This window comes from Egretta garzetta, unplaced genomic scaffold (genome assembly GCF_000687185.1).
Source record: "Egretta garzetta isolate BGI_Z169 unplaced genomic scaffold, ASM68718v1 scaffold775, whole genome shotgun sequence".
Taxonomy (NCBI): domain Eukaryota; kingdom Metazoa; phylum Chordata; class Aves; order Pelecaniformes; family Ardeidae; genus Egretta; species Egretta garzetta.
This window is the reverse complement of record NW_009259754.1, coordinates 142,323-166,482: the sequence shown is the minus strand read 5'-3', so window position 1 is coordinate 166,482 and position 24,160 is coordinate 142,323. Positions and strand designations below refer to the sequence as shown.

Below are 24,160 nucleotides of genomic sequence, written 5' to 3'. Positions count from 1 at the left end.
GGCACAAGCAGTGCAAAGGACATTCAGGGCATGTTTGTACTAACTTATCTGAGTAAAGGGAAAGCTGTTCCTTTAAATTATGTTTGCTGTGACTCTGGAAACTGAGCAAACAAAGTCTGAGGGAAACTTCACTCTCAAGCAGAACTGACAGAAGGTACAAGGACTGAAGGACAGGGATTTTCTGTGGGACGTACCTGCCTCAGGATTCACAGCTGAATTGCAAATCTCTAAGAACTTGGGGGAGTTCAGTCCAGACTTGTTGGACATACCTCATCCTGATGGCAAATGAGAGACTGGTTCAGCCACAGACTGTCAGGTGAGTAAAATCCTCTTTGGGGGGGATGCTGGAAGAGGAACAGTCTGACAAAGAAACCTCAGGCCACAAACAAAGGCACAAATCCAGTGCCCAAGAAAGAACCGACTTTGCTCACAAAGTCACACTGAAGGAGCCCTGTGCAACCCAGGCAGAGCACAGCCGTGACCCTGTTGAAATATTGGCTGATGGAGAGGAGAGACACCATTGGCACAGCTTGACAGGCATGAAAACCACGGCAGGGAGGAAGCCTAGTCAGAGAGGAGACCCAGCCTGCACAGAATGGGCATTAATGTGACAAACTAAACAGCAAACATCCCCCAAAACAACCAACCAAACTGTGTCTTTTTCCAGGGGCAGGGCAAGTTGTGATTTTTCCTGGCAAATGTTTATGTGTGATCTTGCTTTAAAAATATATATATAAACAAAATAAAGCCAGGAAATATGAAAAACAGCCTCTTTTCCTCCTAATGCCAGGCTGATCCTTCCCCTTAGCTGATCTTTCCTTTCACTCTCAGGAGACCAGTTGCTGTGTATCCCGTGTAGCCGTGAACCGTGAATCCCATCAATTAGGTATATTTTTAAATGCACAAAGTAAACAGGGACTCAAATCTCATAAGAACAAGCTAGCTCTTGAGATACTTAAACTACGGGTAGATTCAACTCTTTTAGCGGACCTGCCACTTCCAGATCTAGTTGAAAGTAGGAAATTGCACTAAAATAAAAAGATTTTAAAACATTTCACTGAACTTGCAAAAAGGACTAATTGGCTGACATTTATGTTAAGAGATGGACAGAAATTTTATTCAGTTCTGATTTCCTTCAGACTCCAACTGAGACTGATAAACCCAATCCACTCTAAGACCAACTGTAAATATAGGAGTATGTGTGAAATGCCACAGTAATTGCCAGAAAAGAAGCACCCAGAGACAAAACCCCATTGTCCCACACTGCCTTAATTTGAAGAGGACATTTGCAAGACAATGGAACTATATAATTACCATTATCTGTCCTTGAGTAGCCAATGCCTGGGGTTTTCACTCAAATTCTCCTTTTGGAAGTAGCTTGTTCTATGATTTCTATATGCAATTACATAATAATTTTTACCACAATAGTGCCTGGAGGCAGTATTTCACGTTTCCAAGCAGTACCCCATGGAAGCAGCCCCATTAGATCTAAAATAGGAAAAACCGACAAGACTCAGTAAAACTTAAATCAATCTAGAAAACTCATCTCCTCCTTGACTTCTCTTTCCTAACAAAAATCATCTTTGAAACAGATGTCTCTGGAAAAACAGGTCTAGCAGGTTACTCAGTCCACAAAACCTGGAGTTGCTGGTCCAAAAGGGAGCAATTCCTGAAACAATGGCCCCTTCTTAGGAAAAATTGCAGCCAGCTCAAATAAAACTCAGGAAGAGCAACAGGGACGCTGAGGATCTAGAAATCTAGAAAAATGCCTGCTTTTCACTTGGGGACAGAAAGGTAGGAAGAATCAAATTAAAAGCAATGGCAAAAGAGAATACCCAAACTGGTTAATTTTTTCTTTATTTACAGTATTGTCCAGAGCTCTTTTGAACCCGTCAGGCTATCTCATGTCATGCTCTTGTACTTACACTGAGTTCCTGCTCAAGTAACTCAGAAAAAAAAAAAAGACTATGGGAGAAATATAGGAGTATTCATAAACTGTAGTACACCACTCCCCATCTAGAGATGGGGAACTAAGACCCAGGAAAATCCCTGATGTGCTCAAGATTGCCCGGGGGACTGCAGCAAAGCTGAGAAACTAAATCTGCTCTCACAGGACCCGATTCAGTGGCACAGCTGTAAGATTCACTACCCACATCCCAGCCTTGCTCCTTCTGTACTTAAAAACTGGGAATGAAGAGGAGGGTGACGGAAGAGGGTTACAGGAGGGTTAGAAGGAAAGGTCTGAAAGGGAAAGGTTTACCAATTTTCACAGCACATGCATAAAGTGAGCGTCAGGGTTACGGTTGAGAAGACCATGTCACTTGTTTGACAAAAAAATGGAGACTTAACTGTGGATGTACATGCAGCCAGAGAGCACTGCAAATGCCTGTTTTTCTGTAGTGCAACGCTAGTTGCTAGTGCTGTAGATGGCAAATTGGAGGCAAGGGGGGTGTGGCGGGAGGCTTCTGGATGTTGATTGCCTAAGCCCCAAGCTAGTGCCTCAGTCCTAGGACAGAAGAGGTTGCTCTGCACTGGGAGCAGCTGTCCTGCAATCTTCCCTTCATGCCAGGCTAAAAAGAGTCCTTCTGGAGGGAAAGTTTGCATAACTGATGCTGCTTGGTGCACAGTTTCCAGAGTTGTCTATCAAGTATTTTTTCTGAGTTACAAAAGACACGTCCAATCAGTGTAAGAGGCTATAAGAATAGTTTCAGCTTACACCAGGTTTGAAATAGCTGAAATTAGCTTGATGCAGCTGACAAGGGTAACCTGGCACAGCAGCACTCTAAACCAGCCTGGCATTTCAAACCAGTCTAACAGGATTTTGATGTCTTACTGACTTCTGGCTCCCTTACAGCTACAAATTTGCCAGCAGATTCACCAAACAGGCACTCCTTGGACCCTCCACCCAATAACCACTGAGGGAGGGAAAACTGAGAGTTCTACTATTCCTTGATCAACAAAATCAGCCGTCTTCTTTCCCTGCTTCTGTATGGAAGCTTTCAAATGAAAAACACTTTGAGTTCTTACCTCTCCGCAGTTCAAATAACTACCCATGCTCATTTCTTCCATAACAAGTGTCTCATATGCAACCAGCAAATCTAGAAATAGAAGTGGATATCATTATATTTTTCCCCAAGAGCAGCAGAGGTGTTGTCTGCCCCAGGAACACTGGGCCTGTCTGCTTACTAACAAGTCTGTCTTGAAAATCTTCAACCAAGCCTTCTCCTAACCTCCTAAGTATCCTGGCATTACTAATCCTGTCTGCTTTCAGCAAGGCATTATACCCAGGACATTATTTCTCATACCGTGTTCGTGACTAAACCATTTCATTGCAGACTAAACTTTCTATATCTGAGTCCTTTAATTTTTTAAGTGTAAGCTTTATGTTGCGTATGCTTTCTATGGCTAGAAGGCTTTGCATGGTCCAAACAGAAGAGAAGGAACAAGGACTCACAACTCTCATATGCAACCCTGTAAAATGGGCGAGATGGCCAGGCAGGCTGCTGAGGGCCTTCTTGTGTACCTGCATAGTACATTGGTATCTCATACTTCAAGGCTATGTCCTGTGATTTCCACCTAGCCCTGAGATGATAGCTGTGTACTCCCTGCAGCCTAGGAGGTGCAGTGATTTGTTTTTTAATTATTTACTTACCTTCCAAGGATAAGCCTGGAAAACCTCATGAGTTTTAGACCACAGCTACTTGGCAGCAATTTCACTAGAATCTTCTAAGCAGAAATGGGATGGCATCAGGGGCAACAACATTTCATAATCAGCAGGGAAAAGGAAAGGGGGCTTCCTCTAGAGGCACGAGTTCTTGTTAGTATAGAGAGAGACGTCAGTGATGTCAGGGGAACAGGACGAGTTTTATACCTGTTACTTCTCGAGATTCTCCCAAAATCTTCAAGCAGGGATGTACTGTCACCATTGTATATGCACTAATTTAAAGAAAGGAATAAAAACAAGGTCAGGTTTTTGTTTAGTTAGTTTCAAGAGCTTATAATGAAAACCAGGCAGCCTTGTAGATTTCCACTTCTGCTCTTCTGTATGCTTTAAAAATTAGGTTGACTCCCCCATCATAACTGGAGAGCGTGTGTTTACATATGCATATATGTGCGTACATATGCACATATGTAGAATAGCTCCAGAGGGGGTATTCTTTAACATCTTAGCTATAGCCCATAGCTACGTCTACTACACAAGACCTAGGGGATGAAGCACGGAATGCAATTGGGTAGGGCTGGACCACCCTGAGATACATGGATTGAATGAGTACATCCATGAGCAGAGATGAAAATTGTTAGTGGTATGCAAGAAAGCACATTTTTAAATCATTATTTTTGACTTGTAAAGAATCAGTAAACAGTCAAAAAAAGATTAATCATCCTGGCAGCAGAAAAATTTGCAGTTATTTAGTGTTATTCATTAAGTATATATTGATATATATTAGTTAATTAACACAGAGTAGCTGCTATAAATACTCCATGTTTCATGCAGAGGGAATTGTGTAGAGGTATGTATCCTGTTCTGTTCTGTGTAAGTAACCATGGATAGGATACACTCATTTTGTGCCTGTGTTGACACATGTATGCATACCTCCACCCATAGAAGGTCCCACAATGCCAGACTTAATTCTGGAAAAAATGTTATATCTAGCAAGGCCATTGGAGTAATTTTTAGCTGTTTTAAATGTACTGGTTTCTCTCTCCGAGCCTCATTCACTTGGTCTCATGGTGTCTCCAAAGCTTTGGAGGCTATATTAAATTAATCCAGTGTATTTATTTTTAGTTTCTCAAGCATTTCTAAAACAGATTCTCTGTAACATATGTGCAAGACATAAAGGTTTTATTGTCACAAGCATGTAATGAACTGCATAATTCTCTCTTGGTTTTTCTTGCTAAAAATAAGGTGCCATCACTAAATCATGGCAATAAAACCATTCTGTTACCTTTCTCACCTGAAAGACTATCTCCAAAGCGGAGTGGTTGTAGCTTGATTCTGTTAGGACTGGTGATAGAATTCAATCTTATTTAGAAAATATGTACAAAATGTTTGTTTCCTGGAAACATATGAGATCAAACAATTTGATACTCTTTCAGCCATCTGCAAACGTGTTGTCTACTTTTCTCTGGCTTCTGCTGTAAAGTGTCTGTGTCTGACTTTCTGGTTGGTCTGTTCGCATGCTCCTCCTGGTTTCTCCACCCCTGTGCCTTAATCAAATAGTACCTTGGCCTTGCACTTAAATAGTTCAAATTCCTTTGTGAACTGTTATGCACCTTTGCTTTGGACAGGGACATGCGCTTAACTGTCTCTTGCCACCATCTAAAAGAAAGGGTCAGGACTGCTAAGACTTCCAAGGAGAGTTTTCCCAATCAGTAACAATCAAAACATAAATATATGTATCGTCAGGCAGCTCAGGTACCTGATGGCTTTAGGTTAAGGTGTTAACATGCCCAGCTGCCTGTGCAGCCTTCTGCTGGAAGTTAATCCTCCTGTAGCAGGGATAGTTCAACAGGACACGTGAGAGTGCCTCACTTACACTGGCTTGAAGTCTGTGCATTAGCTGAAACCACTGATGAGGCTAAATGAATTCATAGCTACATCTGCTGAGAGCTAAATCTGCCAGAGCCTAGGGCTGAGTCTGTGGGTGTTACTATTCCCCTGACTCAGACAGAAATATCTCCCGATGCAAATGCAGGCCTGAGCCTGCGTGGAGCCCCAGTGCCTTCATCGGGGCCCACCCGCGCGTGGCACTCCTTAAGGGATTGGCACCCACGTGAGCAAGAACGGCAGCTGATGAGTAAGGCCTGCTGCTGGGTTTTGGACTGTGCCCCATCCCGACAGAGCTGTTTTCGCCTCAATATGATGCAGAACGGAATAGTTTAGAGATGACACTGCACTCCACTTAAAACCAAGGAAGAGGGGGAAAAAATCAATGCCTAATACATGAGCAGGGATGTAATGGGGGACTGATGGCAGTGGGAGGCAGAGGTTTGTTTTCAGTTTACACAAGACTTTCAAAATAATTAAAGCATTTTAGAGAGAAACTGGTAAGATGCAGCAAAACTGATGTTTGCATGTACATTCAGATTGTATTTAAAGAAGAAAAATTAAAGGAGCCATGTTAACTATATGGGCTTGAAGACAAAATATTGTCTTAAAGGAGCTCCATCTGATTCATCAAATACACATGAAAGGTGCACCCATTCAGCAAGCAAAACCTTCCAGATGAGTCATTAATAGGGCTTATACTTGAAACAACTTCAACACGTAAAAAGGAGGAAAAGTTTGTATGACCTGCTGCCTTTCTACAGCATAAAAACCCTACAGACAAGATGGTAATTGAGCCCCCAGACTTTCCGTTGAGCTATACATAATTTAAAGGGGCATCCAGTCATGGATGGATTTAAGGTGGTGGCAAAACTAACACACCACTAGATAACTCAGTGAGAGGGTTCATTGCCCTTTGTGCTGAAAGCACCTGCCGGCCTTCTGGGTGGGACACAATCCTTGCATATTTTGTGTGGGCCACTCAGGCACAACAGTACTGTTATCTTGTCCCTGGTGGTGGTAGGGACATGTTATACAATCCGACAAGGGCAATTAATCTTCTGTGACTGCATGCCCCCATATAGAACAACCATACAGTCAAGTTGTATTCATACTTGTTATTTCCTGCTTTGAAACATCCCTGAGTTGCATAGCTGGAGATTTCAGCCTCTCTTTAATATTAATTAAGCAATCTTCATTACCCTTCCAGACTAGGCAACAGTATTGCACAACATTGGCAAATTGAGCATTTTTCATTTCAAAATCATTAAGCATTCTTTAAGCACATACTTTCTTACTACAGTACTTCACACTTTTCAGTCAGACAAAGCACTTCCCCATTTTAAACGGGAATTAGGAAGTTAATGAAGCACTGGATCCACCAGCAAGGAGAGCCACTAGTCTCATCCTACTGCACTCCTTCTATCACAGGAAGGCTGAGTGCAGGGAGCCAGCTGAGCCCCACGCAGACAATTTCCTCGTGGTGGTGGGAGTGTGTGGAAGAAATCCTCTCAGAGGCAGCACCAGGCATAACAAAATAGCCCTTTACCCAGGGCGGCAAATTACCAGGGGCAGCAAAGTGGCCATGATCCAGCCGCCTGCTCTGCTGTGCTGGAGCCCTGGAAAACTGCTGCTGAGAGAGGGGTCAGGGCGTGTGGAGCAGCAGGTTTGGCAGGGAAAGGAGCTGGTTCTTCCCAGCAGCTAAGGCACTGCTTGCACCCCTCCTGTTTCAGCAACAGCTGAGGCAGCCAGCCTGACTTTCCAGGGCTGACAGCCCCCAGCAGCTCCCTCTGCTACCAGTGCCCACCGGGGCTGCCACCAGTGGCAGACCACACAGTCTGCCTCTACCGTGGCTCGTGCAGCTGCGCCTGTCTGGCATGTCACAGGGTGAGCAAAAAGGGAGAGACAATCAACCATCGCTGCAATGCACCTCCTGCTCCAGACTCCTGGATCAAACTCTGCCCAGACTTAAACCCATTTATTCTACAGGTCTACACAGCTGCAATCTCAGCTTTCAGGCTGCAGCTTCTGCTACTAAAAACATTCTTATCTTTGATTAGATCTGATTAAAAGGAATTGCTCTTTTGATATACCTGACACTCTTTGAATCCCTATCAGCCCACTGTCTTTGTACAGTAGGGACCAACAGTTAGTCGTTAGCATCCACAGCCAGACCATGCCTTGCAAACACATCCAGTCCCACCCTCCCAGAAGCAGCAGTGGCCCGTTTCCCACACATCCACATGTCCAGGTCCACACTGCTCTAGGAACCTCAGTCCCTTTCACAATTTTTATTAGCATTTTACCTAACATTCCCAAGTTCAACTGCACTTGTACAAATTCATGGCATTTGATGGTAAATGAAATTTTTTTTACATTGGCAAGTGAAATTTCTATACAGTCAAATTCCTAGAAGCTGAATTATGTGTGAGTCAAAATGCATATCTCTAGTGCTGCTGTACGTGCATCACTTGCTGGTTTTACTGTTGTCATCCTTCTCTTTTTCCTTACAGACTGCTACTTTGGTCTTCTTGAACTACAAGGAAGTATGTTTGCCTGCAAAGCACATTCAGGTAGGTGGTGACACTGCAGCAAGACATGTGATCTCAAGATGGCATGTGAATATACTTGGGATGGGTTACTCCTGATGCAAGACCTGACACTGACCTACCTATGACTATCAGAGGTGAATACCTTCTTCAAAAATTCACTGCAAACACTCAGACAGGGATAGTTATGGTCCACACCTGCTTGAATCATAGCTTGACTACAGAATAATGTAATGCTAAATTTGAGTGTATCAATTTAAACTCATCCCTAGTTTTTAATACACCTAAAGGAACTGCAAAAGCCAGGACTATCTGATTGACGTGTCAGTAAATGGTTTCTCAATAATTTCTTAGAGTATCAATTTTGGAATTGGAAGCATTGCCTTCAGAAATACATTTGTTCTTGAACTCTTCATTGAAGAAGGTAAAAAAATATATATTGTTTACAGCCACCACCATAAAAAAGTGCCCCCTCACCCCTGCCTCTCCTAGAAAACATGGAAGTCTTTCTCTCATCCACTGCTGTATTCACTTCTGGTCAAACATCTTGTTTGTCGGAGAGTGGTAGCCTGACAGCAAGCTAACTGTTCAGGATGGACACGCTTCATTCTGCTGATGGACCAAAAAGTCTATATGGCAAATGTAACTACCCTGGTTTGACAGGCCTACTGAACATATAGTTACATCTTTGGGAAACCCAGCTGCGTGAGCTTCAATTAGCCATGCAGAAGGCCCCTTCTCTACCATGTATCTTTGTAAAAGCCCAACAACAACATCCATGCACTTTCATATTCACCAGGTAAGTGAAAGGGGAAAACAGTCTTCTCCATGCATACATGCACTCCCCCCTCCACGCACATGCACACATCTATTTGCCCAATGATTCCTTTGGAGAATTACGTGGTTTTAAAAGTACTCCTGACTGGTGAGCAGCTCCTGTGAAAACTTTAACACAGTTTTCAAGAAAAACATGAGCAGCAATTTGCTAAGCATAGCAAACTGTCAGCATTGCAAAGGCCACAAAGGAGGGACAGGTCTCTGCCCCAGTTTGAGTAACATGGAAAAGGGGAGGCCACTTGAAGCACACAGGAACTTTGGTATAGAGGAGATTGTTGCAGGTTTATCTTCTCAAGCGGCAAGGCATAAAACAGTCTATAGAAGAGAAACAAATATAAAATAAGTGATTGTTAAGAGTTTAGGGTCAGGAAGGATTATAGGTATAATATTAGTCATGGTCCAGTTAACAGAAATATTTCCATCACAGCTGCAAGGATCAAGCCTTTGGGACTTTAGTCATCGGACAGTAAGAAAGGCACAGGAAAAGAAATAGCCTCTTCTTTCTTTTCAAGCTGTCTCCAACAGCAGCTGTTTTTCTTTTGCTGTTCCACTGAGCCACAGAAACAGAAACAGGCTTAGTGAATCTCTATACCTCAGAGTAATTTACAAACCAAACTTAACACCACCACCAACAAATGGGTCCTTCATATGCTTCCAGTAACACTGGAAACAGTCCCACAGCAACCACCAGTTCCAAACAGTCCAAAGGTCTTGGCAGAATTGAAGTCAGGATCCAAATTTAGCAGTTATGAGCTGCATGCTGTGGTTCAGGTTATGAAAGGAGAAAGCAGACTTTCTCATCTGTAGACCCAGGAAGCAGAATGACTCAGGCCCAGTGCATGATTTCAGGTAGTGACCCTCCCTTTATAAGGATAAAACATAGGGCCCTCAAAAATTTTGGAAAGCAGAGGATTCACAGATGATGTCCCAACTGTCCCTGATGTCCCAGGGTCAGCTGGAGTGACCCTGGGGGCAAGAAAGAAAAAGTTTTGTGGCATACATGGGTTCACAGAGATTGCAAAGACCCAGAACAAAAACTGAGACTCACCTTCTAGAGGATCTTGTATATTGCATATACTATAACGTAACAAACCAGTGATATGTGTAACTCCTCAAAGCAGCATCTAATGACTAATCCATAGCACTATTTTATGCCCTTCTCTCAGCGAACTGTCAATTTTATATTCACATTTCCTATGCAGCCTCTCTTTCTACTATTCATGATAGCCCCATCAGTCACAAAATCATATTATGTACTTAGAAAGGCTTTGACAGCTGTAAGAATTCAACAAGACAATGCCAGCAGCGAATGCTTAAGTGATCACTTTACTTTTTACCCAATCTTGCAAAGGCTGAAGGATCAACTGCTGTTTTGCTGTTGCAGTGATTTGCCTCCTAAAAATGCTTGGGAGTACTGGAATAGTCCACGTACCAACACACAGAGCAGCGGGATCCCGTGTCACTGAGGGGGTATACTGGCACTTGAGGGCAATGCTGGGAAACAAAATCAACTCTCTGCGCTCTCCATTGCTACATAATCTTGTCTCTTCTACCTTCACTTCTCGACAGTTATAGATTTTTCTTCACTTATCTGCACCACAGGAGTGAGCGTTATTAATAAGTGTTAGAAGGCACCCAGCCCAGTAAAAGGCATTAATTCTTCTATTACAGGGAGAAGTACACAGATAATAGATTTAACAGAGCTTTCTCTTCAGATTTTACTTTCTATTCCATAACATTTTCACCCTCAAAAACAAGGATATGGCCATTACCAGTATCCACTCTAAATCAGCTAGCAATCTACTGCTTAAAAGTGACAAAAGGGAGTGGTCATCAACTGAGCAAAAACAAGATTTTTCCAGTACCATCTGTAGCACTACAATGTGTCATGGCAGGAAAACCATGAGCACGTCAAAGCAACGTTCAGGATGTTAGAATAAGGCTTGTAAGGTGATCATCTCAGAACAATCTCAGACAAAACATCCTGGAAAGTCCCCATTCTGCTAAAGAGATACACTACAGCCTCTGAACTGTAGTGTAGCCTCTGAACTAACCAGAATTTTGTCCTCTCTTTACCTATTCCTTTGTGTTTTGTTTGCCCATCTCCAGCTCTAATTCAGATAAAGCTGATGGAGTTGTGGAGGCTACCTGTCTTCTGCTGCTCTGCTGCTGATCCATCGTCTCAGTTGCCATAGAGACAACATCTAGAAGCCATGGATGGGCACGGGAGAGAAGCCGCGCACAGGCTCCGTGCTGGTGGACTCTGGCAGGGCCTTTCTCAGCAGGTACTGAGAGAGTCAGGTTCAGTCTCTGAAGGTGAGGAAGAATCAGAAGGTGCAAACCTGGTGGCCCACGAGAGGGATGCACACACACATTACATTGCCATTCAAAGAAATTCCAGGTACTACCGGTCCATGAGGCTGCCGAGCAGAGAGAAAAGAAAGACTTCCAGAGAGGCAATGCACATGGGGCGTGCTACAGGTGAGTACTGGCCCAAACAGCATTATGCTTCCTTTTCCAGTGAGATTAGGAACTATAGCAGTCGATGAGATTAGAAAAGGGACAGGGAAGGTAGAAAGTGGCTCAGCAGTCAGCACATTACAGAACACCCCAGCCCTACGGCACAGCTGGCAGAGAGGTGCCATCCTTCTTTGCTCAGCCTGGAAATGCAAAATGGTTGGATGTTTAAACATACTTCATGGCAGAGAATCTAAACAAATGTGGGTCTTTGGTCTGCCACCCCTCTGCTCTCTAAGAAAGAAATAATTTAAACAGGGAAAGGCATAAAGCTGTCAACAAAGTAGGAACTTCTTTAGCATACAGAAAGGACATATTCGAAAGTATTAAGATCTATACAAGTAACTGTATGGCAAGCTGAGCAAGCGTATAGAGGAAACAGTCAGCAAAAACAGAGCAGTCCATTTAGGGACCGAGCCTGCGGAAGTTGCAGTGGACCATTATGAGAGGTGAGGAGACTTCTCTGCAAATGCAGTTGCTGCCACCTTGCATTGAATACAGCTGTAAGAAGCACCTAAGCTCCTTTTGAACTAGGAGGCTGAAGCAACAGGAACACACATGCAATCAGCCATGGCTGAATAGAAATGGAACAAGTTGGGTTTCTCGGAGTATGAACAGTACAGAGCATGACTGCAAGGCCAGGCTTTCACTGAGCTGGCACCTTGTCTGAGCAGCTGCCTGTGAAAGAATCAAGAGAGAAAGATGAAAAGCTGAAGAGAGAGCCAGGAAAGCAGCTATTGCAACACACAGAACACAGAAGATGCCCTTTGCTTCATCTCCCTGGTGTCCAGAGAAATTAAATTTTATAACTCCTCGTAAATAAAAGGAATTGCAGTGAAGATACCTATCCTATCTTCAGATTATAATCTAACAGAAACAATGCGCTGGACTCTGAACTTTGGCTAGCTGCACGAGTCAAAATAATACAACACTACTCCTGATGTTTGAGTACCATGCAAGACACTGAAAGCTATTGCTCTGTTCTGCAGGAGTAAAGCACACCGTTTCAGCCCCTGAAAGCAGACCAAGTTCTACAAGAAAAAAAAGAACAGACATCCTCCACCCCAATATAAAAGAGGTCTGGGAAATGTCCCCAGGAAAATAGGTGTCTGCTGCCTGCCTCACCAAGGGAGACATGCTATTTCGGCAGCATAAAGGCCCATTCAACCCTATGGCATGGACAGAAGGAAAGTTCCCTCCCTTCTCCAAGTTTCCAAGCAGACAGCAGCTGAGCAAAAAGCTCCTGTTTAATATTCTGCTACTGTTGTCAATGAGGTTTGTGGATAAACTGAGCGTCGCCTATGCCAGAGCAGAGCTGCTCTCCACCCTGCCAGCGCAGCAGTAGGACCGGAGCAGAGCCATCCTCTCACTGCCTTCCCAGAGCGCTGCTGCAGAGCAAGCACAGAAGACTCACCCTCTCTCCCGCTCCCCAAGCGTCACAGCGTCCAGACCAGGGGTTACCTGCTCCTGCCACTGCAGCAGGACCAGCACGGAAGGACGCACCTTCTTCATACATCTGCAGCATCACAGCATCAGGACAACAGCACAGGAGGGCATCCCTCCTGTCTAGCCAGTGTCATTGAGGAAGGACAAGCTAAAAGAAGGGCTCCTCTCTTAGCAGCTCATTACAGCATCCACAGAAGCTGACCTGCGCTTCCCTCCCACACCCCCCTCTCTGTGTTACTGCTGAAACAGGATCTGTTCCATCCAGTCCATACAGCAGGACCTGAGCTAGGAGCAGTAGCTCTTTCTCCAGTATGACTGTAGCAAGTCCAGCTCAGAGATACAGCTTCTAAATTCAGCTAGGATTGTGTAAGCAGCTCTTCCACCCTCTCCCTCTACTCCACTGATTCCATCCCCTCTCCCTGAAACTGGACAGCGGGTGCTTCTACACCAGCCTCATTTGTAGCAGGAACTTCTGACAGCATTTGCTGACGTGCATGGAAGCAAGGGATGGGTGAGCTCTTTTATCTTGACTTCAAACCCATTTGAACAGCAGCTATCCAAGAGTCTGACTCAAGCTCAGATGTTAACCTGTTCTCATTTTGCTTAGGGAATGACTGGGGAGGGGGAAGTGGGGGGCGGGGGGGGAGGAGGAGGAAAGAGGAAAGGAAGAGAGGAAAAGGTACAGGGAAAAATACAGAGTAGGATACAAAACGGGAAAAATAGAGACTCAAGAAATGAGAACAAGAAAAATAATGTAAAAGAATGTAAATCCAGCAGAGAGAAAGGCTTTTATATAGGCACCCTTTGGACCAGCCAAGCTTTGGCTTATAGCCTAGAAGCTGTAAAACATAATAGATGCTTTCCTTTAATTGGAAAAAAGAGTTTGTTTTTTTAAGCAATCTCTTCTGACAGAAGGATAAAATGTTTAAACTATTGAAAAGGCAAGGACGATAACTCAAACTAGCATTTCTTAAGCCCTTGGCACTGTTTTAGGGAGTTTTAAAAGTCTGGATTTCACCCTTTCCCTCTGACAATCTGTAGCATTGATTAAAAGGGTGCATCAGAAACCAGTTTCAGTCAGAGCATTGACCTGCCTTTGCTGTGACCAGTTGGAAAAGCAAACAGATTTATGACTTAGACCAAAATATTTCTAATAATAAACAAGGCCATTTATCAACAGGCCTCAGACAACAGGAGGTTTCCTTTGAAAAGGGAGATGCATCCTCTCCTGCCAAGTATTGCAGTAGTAAGCCATGGACTTAATAGGACTTTGGCTCCTCGTGAAAGGAGACGAGTTTCATCTGAGGGAAACTTGAGAAGCAATTAAGAGCAAGGCTCACCCAAATCTAGCCTTGATTTATTCAGTAAACTGAACATCTACTGTGTGCCTGAAAGCAGAGCAGTAATGAAGCCCTGACTTGCGAAACTGAATGCATGCACAGGCACACACAGCAAAACCTTTTCTGCTTAAAGAATTGCATTGAAAATCACTAATGTTTTCAGCGGTGAGAGTGCTATTCACATACATAAGGACTGATATCGTATACCTACCTTTGCCTTTTCTCAAGTGCATTTGCAGCTGTGACAAAGGCTGTACAATCTTGCACTATGCACTATGCAAGCTGATAGCACTTCAATTTTCTTTGAAACCCCAAGCTAAAATACAGCCACCTTTGTGCCTGTGGTCTTCTTGCCCTTGGTGTAAGCAAAGTACTACCTACAGTAAAAGTAAAGATGACCCTTAAGAAAACTACTGGTTTTAACATCCTCCTGGCTTTCTGTTGTGTCACAGGTTCACTCAAAAGCAATGAGCCGGTCAAAGAGCCTCTGAACGTTTTATCTCATAAAGGATCACCATCTCCAGTAAACTCTGATAAGACCGCATTAGATGAACTATGGATCCAAAGGTAAGGAAACGCACAAGCAGGATATTCACCATGCCTCCACTGAAGAATATAGGCAGAGTGGTGTCAGAGCAAGAATGCTTGTTTTGGGGAGGACAGCTAGACTAACCTATAGCTACTGATCCATGCCTTCTCCCCCTGACTTGTAGTGCTATTTTCAGTCTTAATGATATATATCATATAATACTAGCATCATGGTATAAAGGGTCTTATCAGTATGAGTTTGAAGAAGATAGTGAAGGAGAAGGGGGGGGGGGGGGGGGAACAAGAAGATAGTGGGGAAGACTCAAAAAAGAGGAATGTGATGTAGGATACCCAGTGGCATAAGCAAAGCGGGCAGACTGCCTTAAGCAGCTTGTTGAGAGAATAAGGAGAGCCTGCGGGCATTTACTTATGGAACATCCCAACTAAGTGTGATCTCATTCTCAGCCCCCCCAGAGGGCACTCCTGAAACATGTTACATAACCCCACATGGAAAACAGGATTTTATAGCTGAGGAAGTAGCTACAAAGATGTTTTCTAAAGTATTCTTTCCGTTTGCTTTTACTTTGAAGAACCAATAAGCAACAGAGGCTTTCAGTGAGGTAGCCCCTTTTGGCTTAAATCCCTCAACGACCTAGGTCCAGCAAAAGGCCCTGATCCCACAACCCATAAATTTACATACATCCCATAAATTTACCCTCACCCTTGCCCTCTTGCCACTGCAGCCAGGCAGAGAGAAGAGCAGGTACCTAGCCTTACATTTTCTGATATGTGAGGGAAGTATTCTTCTAAACTCCCTCTCCAGCTCTTCATCTCTTGTGTGTATAACTAAGAGATCGTCCCTACTTGCACTGTAGAAGACCACGCTGAAATTGCTAAATACTTGCCCTCTGAACTTGCATGCATTACACTGCACTGTGTGGTCCTAATTACCGACCCCAGCGGTGTTAGTGTAATGCATAGTACCTTTCCAGGCACCTTTCCTTATGGAGAGGACTCCAATAGAAAAAATTTAGCCAAACTGTCAAGACGGATTTAAATAAATTAATTGCCCTGGCTAAAATTGATTGCTCTTTGGCATTAAATTGAGCATATGAAACTAGACAGTTAGAGTCTGCTGCGATGTCAAACCCATCTGTCTTCCTCTCCTCACGGCATAATCATCACTGTCAGTCTCTGACATCCTGACACCACCACTTAGGCAGCTCTGAAAGGTGCAAATTCTGATTCTCCCTGGAGCTGGAAACAATGAGCCTGTGCTGGGAGTCAGTTTTATCAACGAAGCTGCTGTGCACAGGGCTTGACAGGTCAGTACAGGTTCTAAGTCATGTGTCTGCAAAAAGCAGGCAATGCTGCTGAGTGGCATGGTCTCTGGCAATGGAGCAGAGAAATTTGGCAGAGAATGAGGCCAGAGTTCCAGCTCAAACCGAGCCCATGTACCCTTCTTCCCTTCTCCAAAACATCAGCTGTAATTTATAAGAGAACTGCTAGAAATCTGCATTGTGAAAAGCCTGCAGGAGCCTAAGGATATTGCCATTACTTGCAATATTCACTATTCTCCCCCTTCTATGGGGAAAAGAGGCCATTGTGTAGATAAGGCATCTAAAATATTATCACTGGTCACAAGAAATGCATTTAGTCTCTCCCCAAAAGAACAAACCTGGTACCTGTCAGCTAAGAGTTCTTTTGAAGGCAGAAGCTAGCAGTTCTGCAGAAAGGACAGTATAGACACCTCTGACCAGCACTGGGAAGGTCCAGTGGGTTCTCAGGAGTGACTCCCCACAGTCCTGAGGGCAGGTGGGCCATCAGCACTGCACCTCTTCACATTCAGCAGCAGCTATATAAATGCTAGGGCTGGACAGGCACAATCCCTTCTCCTTGCATGAAGAACCAGCAGGTCTGACACAAACATATTCTTCACAGCAAGTCACTTCACATGCAGCCATGCTACATAATTTAGGACAAGACATAAACACAACTGGGGAACGTAATAAATGGCTCAGGAAAAGGAATAATTATCTGAATTGTACTCAGGTGCAATATATTCTTTAACACTCCAATTAAGAAAAATCACCACAGGTTCCTGCAAACCTACCAGTGACTTGAATCTCTGTGTCACTCAAAGCTCTGAGAATAGTAGAGTAGTTCATTGATCTCAGAACATTGATGTCTGAAACCAAGATGACCTCAAACATTATTGCTGGTGTTCCAAAATCTGCCATATGCCTTCCATAAGATACTCCTTCAAGAAGATTTTTATGCGTAACCATTCTGAAACTATTTTTTCCCATGACCTTTCTCCTATACAATCCCAGGCTCCCCCAAAGCACTCTAGACTTCTCCATAAGATCACATGGCTCCCTCCCAGTCTTCCACATTGTGCAAAGATCCAAACCTCTCGCAGGACAGGCTTCTTCCCGACAACTCAGCTGACTTGCCCTGAACATTTCAGTGCTGAGCTTCTAGCGCAACTTCTGTTTTTCAGAGTAAGCAGAGCCAAAGACCTGGAAGGAACCGAACTCAACAAAAGCTGCTCTTTCCCACTGTGATCAGTACTCCCAGCTTCAGAGCAGCAGCGGTTGTGCAGACTGAGATTACAGAAAGCCATCACAGAAAAATATCCACCCAGGGTGTCCATCCACAACTGCCAGCCTCAGCTGAAAGCAGCTTCCACAGGGACCAGCAAATTAGTCATTTCAAACCCTAAAAAGGAGATTCACTAATCAGTGTCTACCCTATATTGCCAGCTAATAGGATGTTGACTTCATTTCTATTACAATACAGATGTTTTAGCAGCATGACTGTATTATTTACCTACCATTTCCCACTGAGTCAGATTGCAAAAAATGATATGTCTTTATTATGGGCCACTAGATATGAGTGGAAGAGAAACTCAGTGGGAAATTTCATGTTGCAAAGCTGACTGCAAGGTCATTGCTCTGCCAGTGCAGAGCAAACTATTTCTTTAGGCTGGTTATGAAGCCTTCAATTCAGGGAAATGATGATCATCTAAAAGTCATTTGATTACATTTGATCTAAGCTCAAAGAATAGAAGTACCACAACAGTGAGTACAAATAGTCAACTTCAGCAGTGAGAGGGAATCTGCCTTGTTTGAATTCATGCAAAAATGTGTATTGGAAAGAAACACTACGCATGTAAAATAGCGTAGCACTCTGAAGGATGCTTGTGTGAATTTGGGTTAGCATCTGGTAGCACAGCACTATTTGTCCTGGGCAGCAGAGGGCACTGCCTTTATGGCCTGGTTTAACCAGAAAAGCAGGGAAAGCTTCTAGAGAGACTGGGACCTGTATTGCAAAAGGTCCTATACCATACTCAAGCATTTTCTTTCTACTTATGTAAGTTTGCAAGTGGTGAAATCAGGAATAGTTGGTGCAAACACTTGTATTTTGTCACACTGCAACATTTTTGCTCTTTCAGACATAAATAGGTAGATAGATAGATAGATATTTTTTCCCATCGCTCTTTCTATACAATCCGAATCTTAAAAAGCCTAAGAGTGACAGTATTTTCAGGGAGAAGAATTAAATAAACTAATAATTTTTCAGTAAAAATAGCCACTGTAGGTATTACAATGTTATTACTGTCAAAATCTCATATTTCACAGGATCATACTGAATGGTAAGGAATAACATACACAATTCTAATTAAGTATCCTTCCAGCATGCAGCCAATGGGGATCCCAATCCCAGTCCACCCACCCATTCCACCGAGTCACTGCTTGTCGTTTTTTCAGCCCAGTCATGGTTTCATTACCTGGCAAGGTCTAGGCTTTGCCCTCGAGCTCTCCCAACCTGATCTGCTTCATCTGGACATACCCTGACCTTCAGGTCCTCAACCAATCTCTTTGTTTCACTCCTTTTCTATCAGCTTCAACTTTTAACTCCCCACACAATTTCCTCAGCTTACTGTTTCCCAGACACATTATTCCTATCTCTTCCCTCCTGCAGCTCACATCTCAGTGTCCTGCTGTTCCCCAGGCTCTTCACCCCTTGGCTCTTCATACAATATTAGTGTCCCACACTTTCCCCTAGCTCCAGTGCTACATTTTGCAGCCTTTTCCAACTCACTGTTTCCTGAAGCACTCAGCTGTGGGCACGTTCCTCTCTTCATAGCAGTCTCCTGGTCCAGGAGATGACCCTTCCCTCCAGGAGATGACCCCTCCCTCTCCACACTTGTCTTGCTCCCTCTGTTTTTCAGTCAAGTAGTTTTCTCATTGTGCTGCCCAGACCCAGCACAAGGATCACTGAGGATACAGCAGAAATGGCTTTTATTCACAGTGCCTAGAACCGGACCAAAGTGTTTTTACAGCTGCAATATCAGAAATGTTTCTCTCAGCCCTGAGCAGGGCATGCATTCTCTCCATGGGCAGCAGCTCAGGGATTTTAGATGCTCAAATCTAAGTCTAAAGTTTGTGTGTACTGCAGAGAGTGGAAAAGGGCCTATAATTTCTCTGGATTTTCCTAAGCGTGGCAAAGATAAAACTCTGGCAACCCCCAAATTTCAACTCATATTTCAACAGAAATGAAAGCTTCTCAAGGGATAGAACAACAGGTTTTCTGTTTTACTTTAATAGAGATCCAATAATAAGCCTAAGAAATTGTTAATTGATTTTAATATATAAAAAATAACCTGTCTATAGCAGATGGTCAGTAAGTAAAAATGTAACCCTGATGATTATGAGCATCAAAAGGTTAGAAGCACTTAAAGGTAAGGATCTTATAATAGGAAGTTCTGAACATTTTTAGTTATTGGTAAGGCTGCCAGTCCCAACAGGTATAATTAAGGCATTTTGATGAAAACGTAAGGACATTCAGGAGAACAGATGTGCTTTTGGCCTTTAGGATCTAAAAATATTAGGGATGAGGAGTTCCACTTATCTCCCACTAAAAAGTCAAAAACCAGGAATAAAAATTGCACAGACGCACCCATTGTCAAAAACACTGCTAAAAACCACACATGAACAGAGAGAACCTGAATGAACCTGAAGTATGAAAATATCCTTGACTAGGTATAACATTATTCAAATCTATTACTAACTTCACACTTCTCCACAAATTTGGTTAGCTCAGATTAAAACAGTGCTTCTTACCTCATCTTGTGGCCTTTCTTGGTGTGAAACTCCCACTGACTAGAAGGGTTTGGGGAATTTTTCATTAATAAGATCTGCTGGCCTGCCTCTTCTCTTTTAAGTTTCTGGAAGAGGAGGTCTAATTTCTAAAAACATTCTAAGAACATTAAAAAAATGCATTTCAGCATCACTTGAAAACAAGCTCTTTGCACAGCTTTATTCTAAGGATTGCTTTTGAGTTTAGATGCATGTAAGAAATCTTAATTCAAATGATTAATCATTTTTAAAAATTACTAGTGCCTGAAAATACAGGCCAAGATTGGAAATTCATCCCACAGACATAACTTAAATGAGGTAATTGTAATAAACTAATTACAAAATCACACCAATTACCACATTTTAAACGCAACCATGGACCAGGTCAGCTAACATTTAAAATCCTTTCCAACAGCAGTACAGTAAAGCTGGGAACAGTCTTTAACCATGTGGACCCATTTTTGCAGAATGTACACAAGCTCAAACCCACTCTCTTTTGCCCACAGGGAGCTGAACCATGGTCATGCTCCACGTCACCAGAGCGTTGCTGTCTAATGACGGCCATGAGGACCATTTCCAGCACCTGTGTGCTTGGGGATCCTAAGAATTCCTGAGACAAAATTGGGCTTTGGTCTGTCAGGGCGTTGCATGATTGCTGTCACCAACAGGAGCGGAGGGCATGGCAGCACCACTTGTGTGGTGCTGGGGTAGGATTTTTAACTAGTTGCTTTAATGTATGTTGTCCTGATTGTCAGATTCTTTTTTTCCCCCTACAACTAGACATGGAATTTTAGGATGAAACACAGGGATTTTAGTCAGAAAAATGATGTGTCGTCATGAGATTTTACTGATATTGATGATATGGGGAAATCTTTTTAGGCTCCAGATCAAATTCATTGTTCATACAGTGAGAGAAAAAAGAAAACCTCCTCCAAATTCCTACCAGAATGGTTAGGATTAGGTGGAGCAGGAACTTCTGCCTGAGCCTGCACTTCCCCAGCAGTGTAAAATAATCCAAGGTGGCACTGTCATGGTCCTGCCATCCATCTGCATGTCTGCCACCTCCACTGTGCTGGCACTCGCATTGACCTCACCCTGTAGTGAGACAATCCAGACACATACAAAGCTATTTCAACAAAAGAAAAAAAGAATCATTTTCCACTGGTTTAGCTGCCCTAACCCGCTCACCAAGAATGAGGTGAGCATGAGTGCTGGCATAAAAGCGGAGGTAGAAATCTGCCTCAGGGAGTCAAATGAAAAGTGGAATTGAGCAGCTAGGTCAGCTTAAACTGCACACAAAGTCCTAACAGTTCTGGAAGAAGGGAGGAGGAAAGAGGCAGCTATACCAGAGCTATTCTACTTAACAGAAATATTCCAATATTGACTGACCTAAAGCGGTATCTGGTGATACCAGAGAAAGCAGAGCAGCTCTGGGAGGAGAGACTGATCCACCCTGGAACAGGCAGTAACATGTGGGATGTGAGGGAATGACATAGCCATGGCTCCAACCTGGATCCCCCACGCCCAGCATGAACATCCCAGCCACCAGACCGCTGTGAGAGGATGGCTTGTTTGCCTGCCTTCATTTTTCATGACAACCTTGGAAAGTTCTCTGTTTTGTCCCCAAACAGAAAAGCAAGCTTTGGAAAACCTCGACAATTTTTGCAGGACAAAAATATCCCCTTCTTGCCATATATCATTTTTTACTGCAATCCCAGAGTGCTGGGAACACTCTGTCACCTCATTTGGGAGAAAAAGTATTTCTCAGGCACTCGTTCTGTTTACCAACGTTCTCTGTATGTCAATGTGAAGTATGGGAATAAGCTTGGAAAGTAAGAAAGAGCAAGAGTTTTGAAAGACCAAATTACAATTTTAAAAGTTCTAAAGGAAGGAAAAGTAGACCATTAGTCATTGCTACACAGTGGAACGGATCTCCGAGACTGAAAAATACAAGCTGTGGCCTCCCATGGCCACAGGGGGCACTTCACCCTCAGCTGGTGTTCTCACCTCTTCATAGCTTCCAACCTTTTTATTACCATTATTACTTTTAGTGACATTTTTCAGGTTTTCATCTCAGACCAAAAGTGAAATTATTTTGGAAAATTTGAAGGAAAAAGGAAGATGGGCAGGATCAAATTACCAGACAGCTATGGGATCCTGAAAAGATGCTTTCTATTTTTAAATGTTTTTCATAACATGACCCAGGCGCTTTTTCTAAAGACAAATTTCAATTTGCAACAGATTAAACCCTTGGGAGTGAAGCAATGTGAGGGGTTAGAATCTGTTAAACTCTTAATGCATATTTCTGAAAGATTATTTTTTCTTTTGGTAGATACTCCCAAAAGCTATATTTAGATATATTCACTCTAGGGCTGTCAAGTAAGAGCTTATGCGCTGACTCCCCTCTACATACTAGAGAGAACTCCCCACTGTTCTTGGTCCTTCCTGTTAGAAAATAGTAAACAGCATCCCCGCTTTTCCAGAACTCAAGATAATGAAGAGGCTCAGTACAGTTAATATCCTCCCTCCCCTTTTCTAATTAAGCAGCTTTTTAGCATCCCACCTACTTTCTAAAACCCTTGACAGTATTCTTACCCTGGCAGCAAGCCACCAAAACGTCAGTCATTAGCCCAAGCTTCCGATAGTCTCTGCCACTTTATCCCTTCTACAAGGTTTTGGCAGCACCCTCACTCACCTGTCTCCCCAAACCCCCCAGTCCTGGTGTTTTATGGCTGATAACCCACTTTCATACCATACTGACCATCTACCCCATGACAACCTCCCCCTCTACAGCCCTAGCTATCAGGCTGTCCTCCTCCTCCTCCTCTCTGGTCCTTCCCACCTCCCAGTCTGGGACTGGACCTGAACTGGACTGACAGTCTTCTCTGAGTCCTCAGATCCCTCGACCGACCTGTCCACCTGTTTTTCTCTCCCATTCTGCGTCTCAATGACTTAAGGACCGAGCTTTCCAGCATGCCAGATCAAGATCTAGCTCACATAAGCTGAGGGAGTTTTTCCGAATGTATAGTCATGAGCTGACTGGAAGCTATCCTGATGTATCATTTAGCAAATACAATATAAAAACGATAAGAAGGAAACCAGTTTACACATACAGACCAAGACAGGGATTTTATGTTGTTGCATAAATTATGTTATCATGTAAAAAACACAGTTATCACAGGAAAAAACCCCACAGTTATTTATGCAACAGGGAGAAATCAAATGCAAGGAATAGCTGAGCTTTTTTCTGACTGTTAACTCCTCAATTGCAATGTGGTGCAGATGACGTTTTTTTGCTGGGGGTTACTAACGTGCAGGGAAGAGCTGCACCCAACCTGTCCACAAGCACTCAAACCGATCCGAGGGCATAACCGTACTCTGGAGCTCAAGAGGATTTATCCCTGAGGCAGAAAAACAATTACCTGAACGAAGACAGATATAGATCATTGAGTACTGAAATACTTACTGCCTAAACGAGACAATATATCCTTATGGAAGTAGCGACGCTAAGGAAGGGGAGACGGGGGAAATGACCGAGCGGGTGCAAAGCCCTGCCGGAGGAGGAGAGGAGGATAGCGGTCAATCCTGTGGGGTAATCAGGGGTGCAGTTCCCAGCAGGAGGGATTAGGCTGAGTTTCCCAGTTACATTCCTCCATCTCAGGGTTTCATTCCTGGAGAAGAAACGCACCATACGCACCAGATCTGGAAGCAGTTCAGGAGAGCCCCCTCTCCTACACCCTTTTCTCCCTCAAAGCCGGCGCCGGCTGCACATAGGCAGAGAGGTGCAGGGGATGGGGGGCAGCGCTATGCCCCGGGTCTGAGGGAGGAGATGCCAGTGCCAGGGCAGGACCCCCTGCCGCTGTGGGGTGGCTGTGCATGGAGGAGAGGGGCTGGGGCCCGGGCTGGTGCATGGGGTGGGATGAGGTGTGTGGGTGCTTGCTGGGGGAGGGTGCCTTGCTGGGGAGAGGGAGGAAGGGGACGGAGAAGGGGCTTCCTTGCATCTGAGGAAGGAGCCTCTCTGCAGGAGAGCAGGGGGGATGGAGGTAGGGGTGCCTGTGAAGGTGGAGGGCCCCTGGGGCAGGGATTGCTGCCTTTTGGGGTGGCCCTTGGGGAGGAGAGAGTCAGCCTCCCGGTGGAGGAGGGACCTGTGCTGGAGTGCTGGAGGGGAGCTGGGGGGCTGAGGAGGTCTCTGCGGGCAGGGGGTACCGGCTACGGGGTAGAGGGCTGCAGGGGGTCGAGGATTCCGAGAGA

At 44.0% G+C, this 24,160-nt stretch overlaps 1 protein-coding gene across 1 annotated transcript in view; it reads left to right on the top strand.

Annotated features, from left to right (window-relative positions):
• The first annotated feature begins 11,147 nt into the window (after positions 1-11,147).
• NGEF (neuronal guanine nucleotide exchange factor) overlaps positions 11,148-24,160 on the top strand; it is a 39,485-nt gene continuing 26,472 nt past the window's right edge. Inside the window, exons 1-3 of the mRNA XM_009639493.2 lie at positions 11,148-11,415; positions 14,690-14,804; positions 15,509-15,528. Of these exons, the coding sequence (XP_009637788.2) occupies positions 11,148-11,415; positions 14,690-14,804; positions 15,509-15,528 (403 nt within the window). The remainder of the gene's footprint in view (positions 11,416-14,689; positions 14,805-15,508; positions 15,529-24,160) is intronic.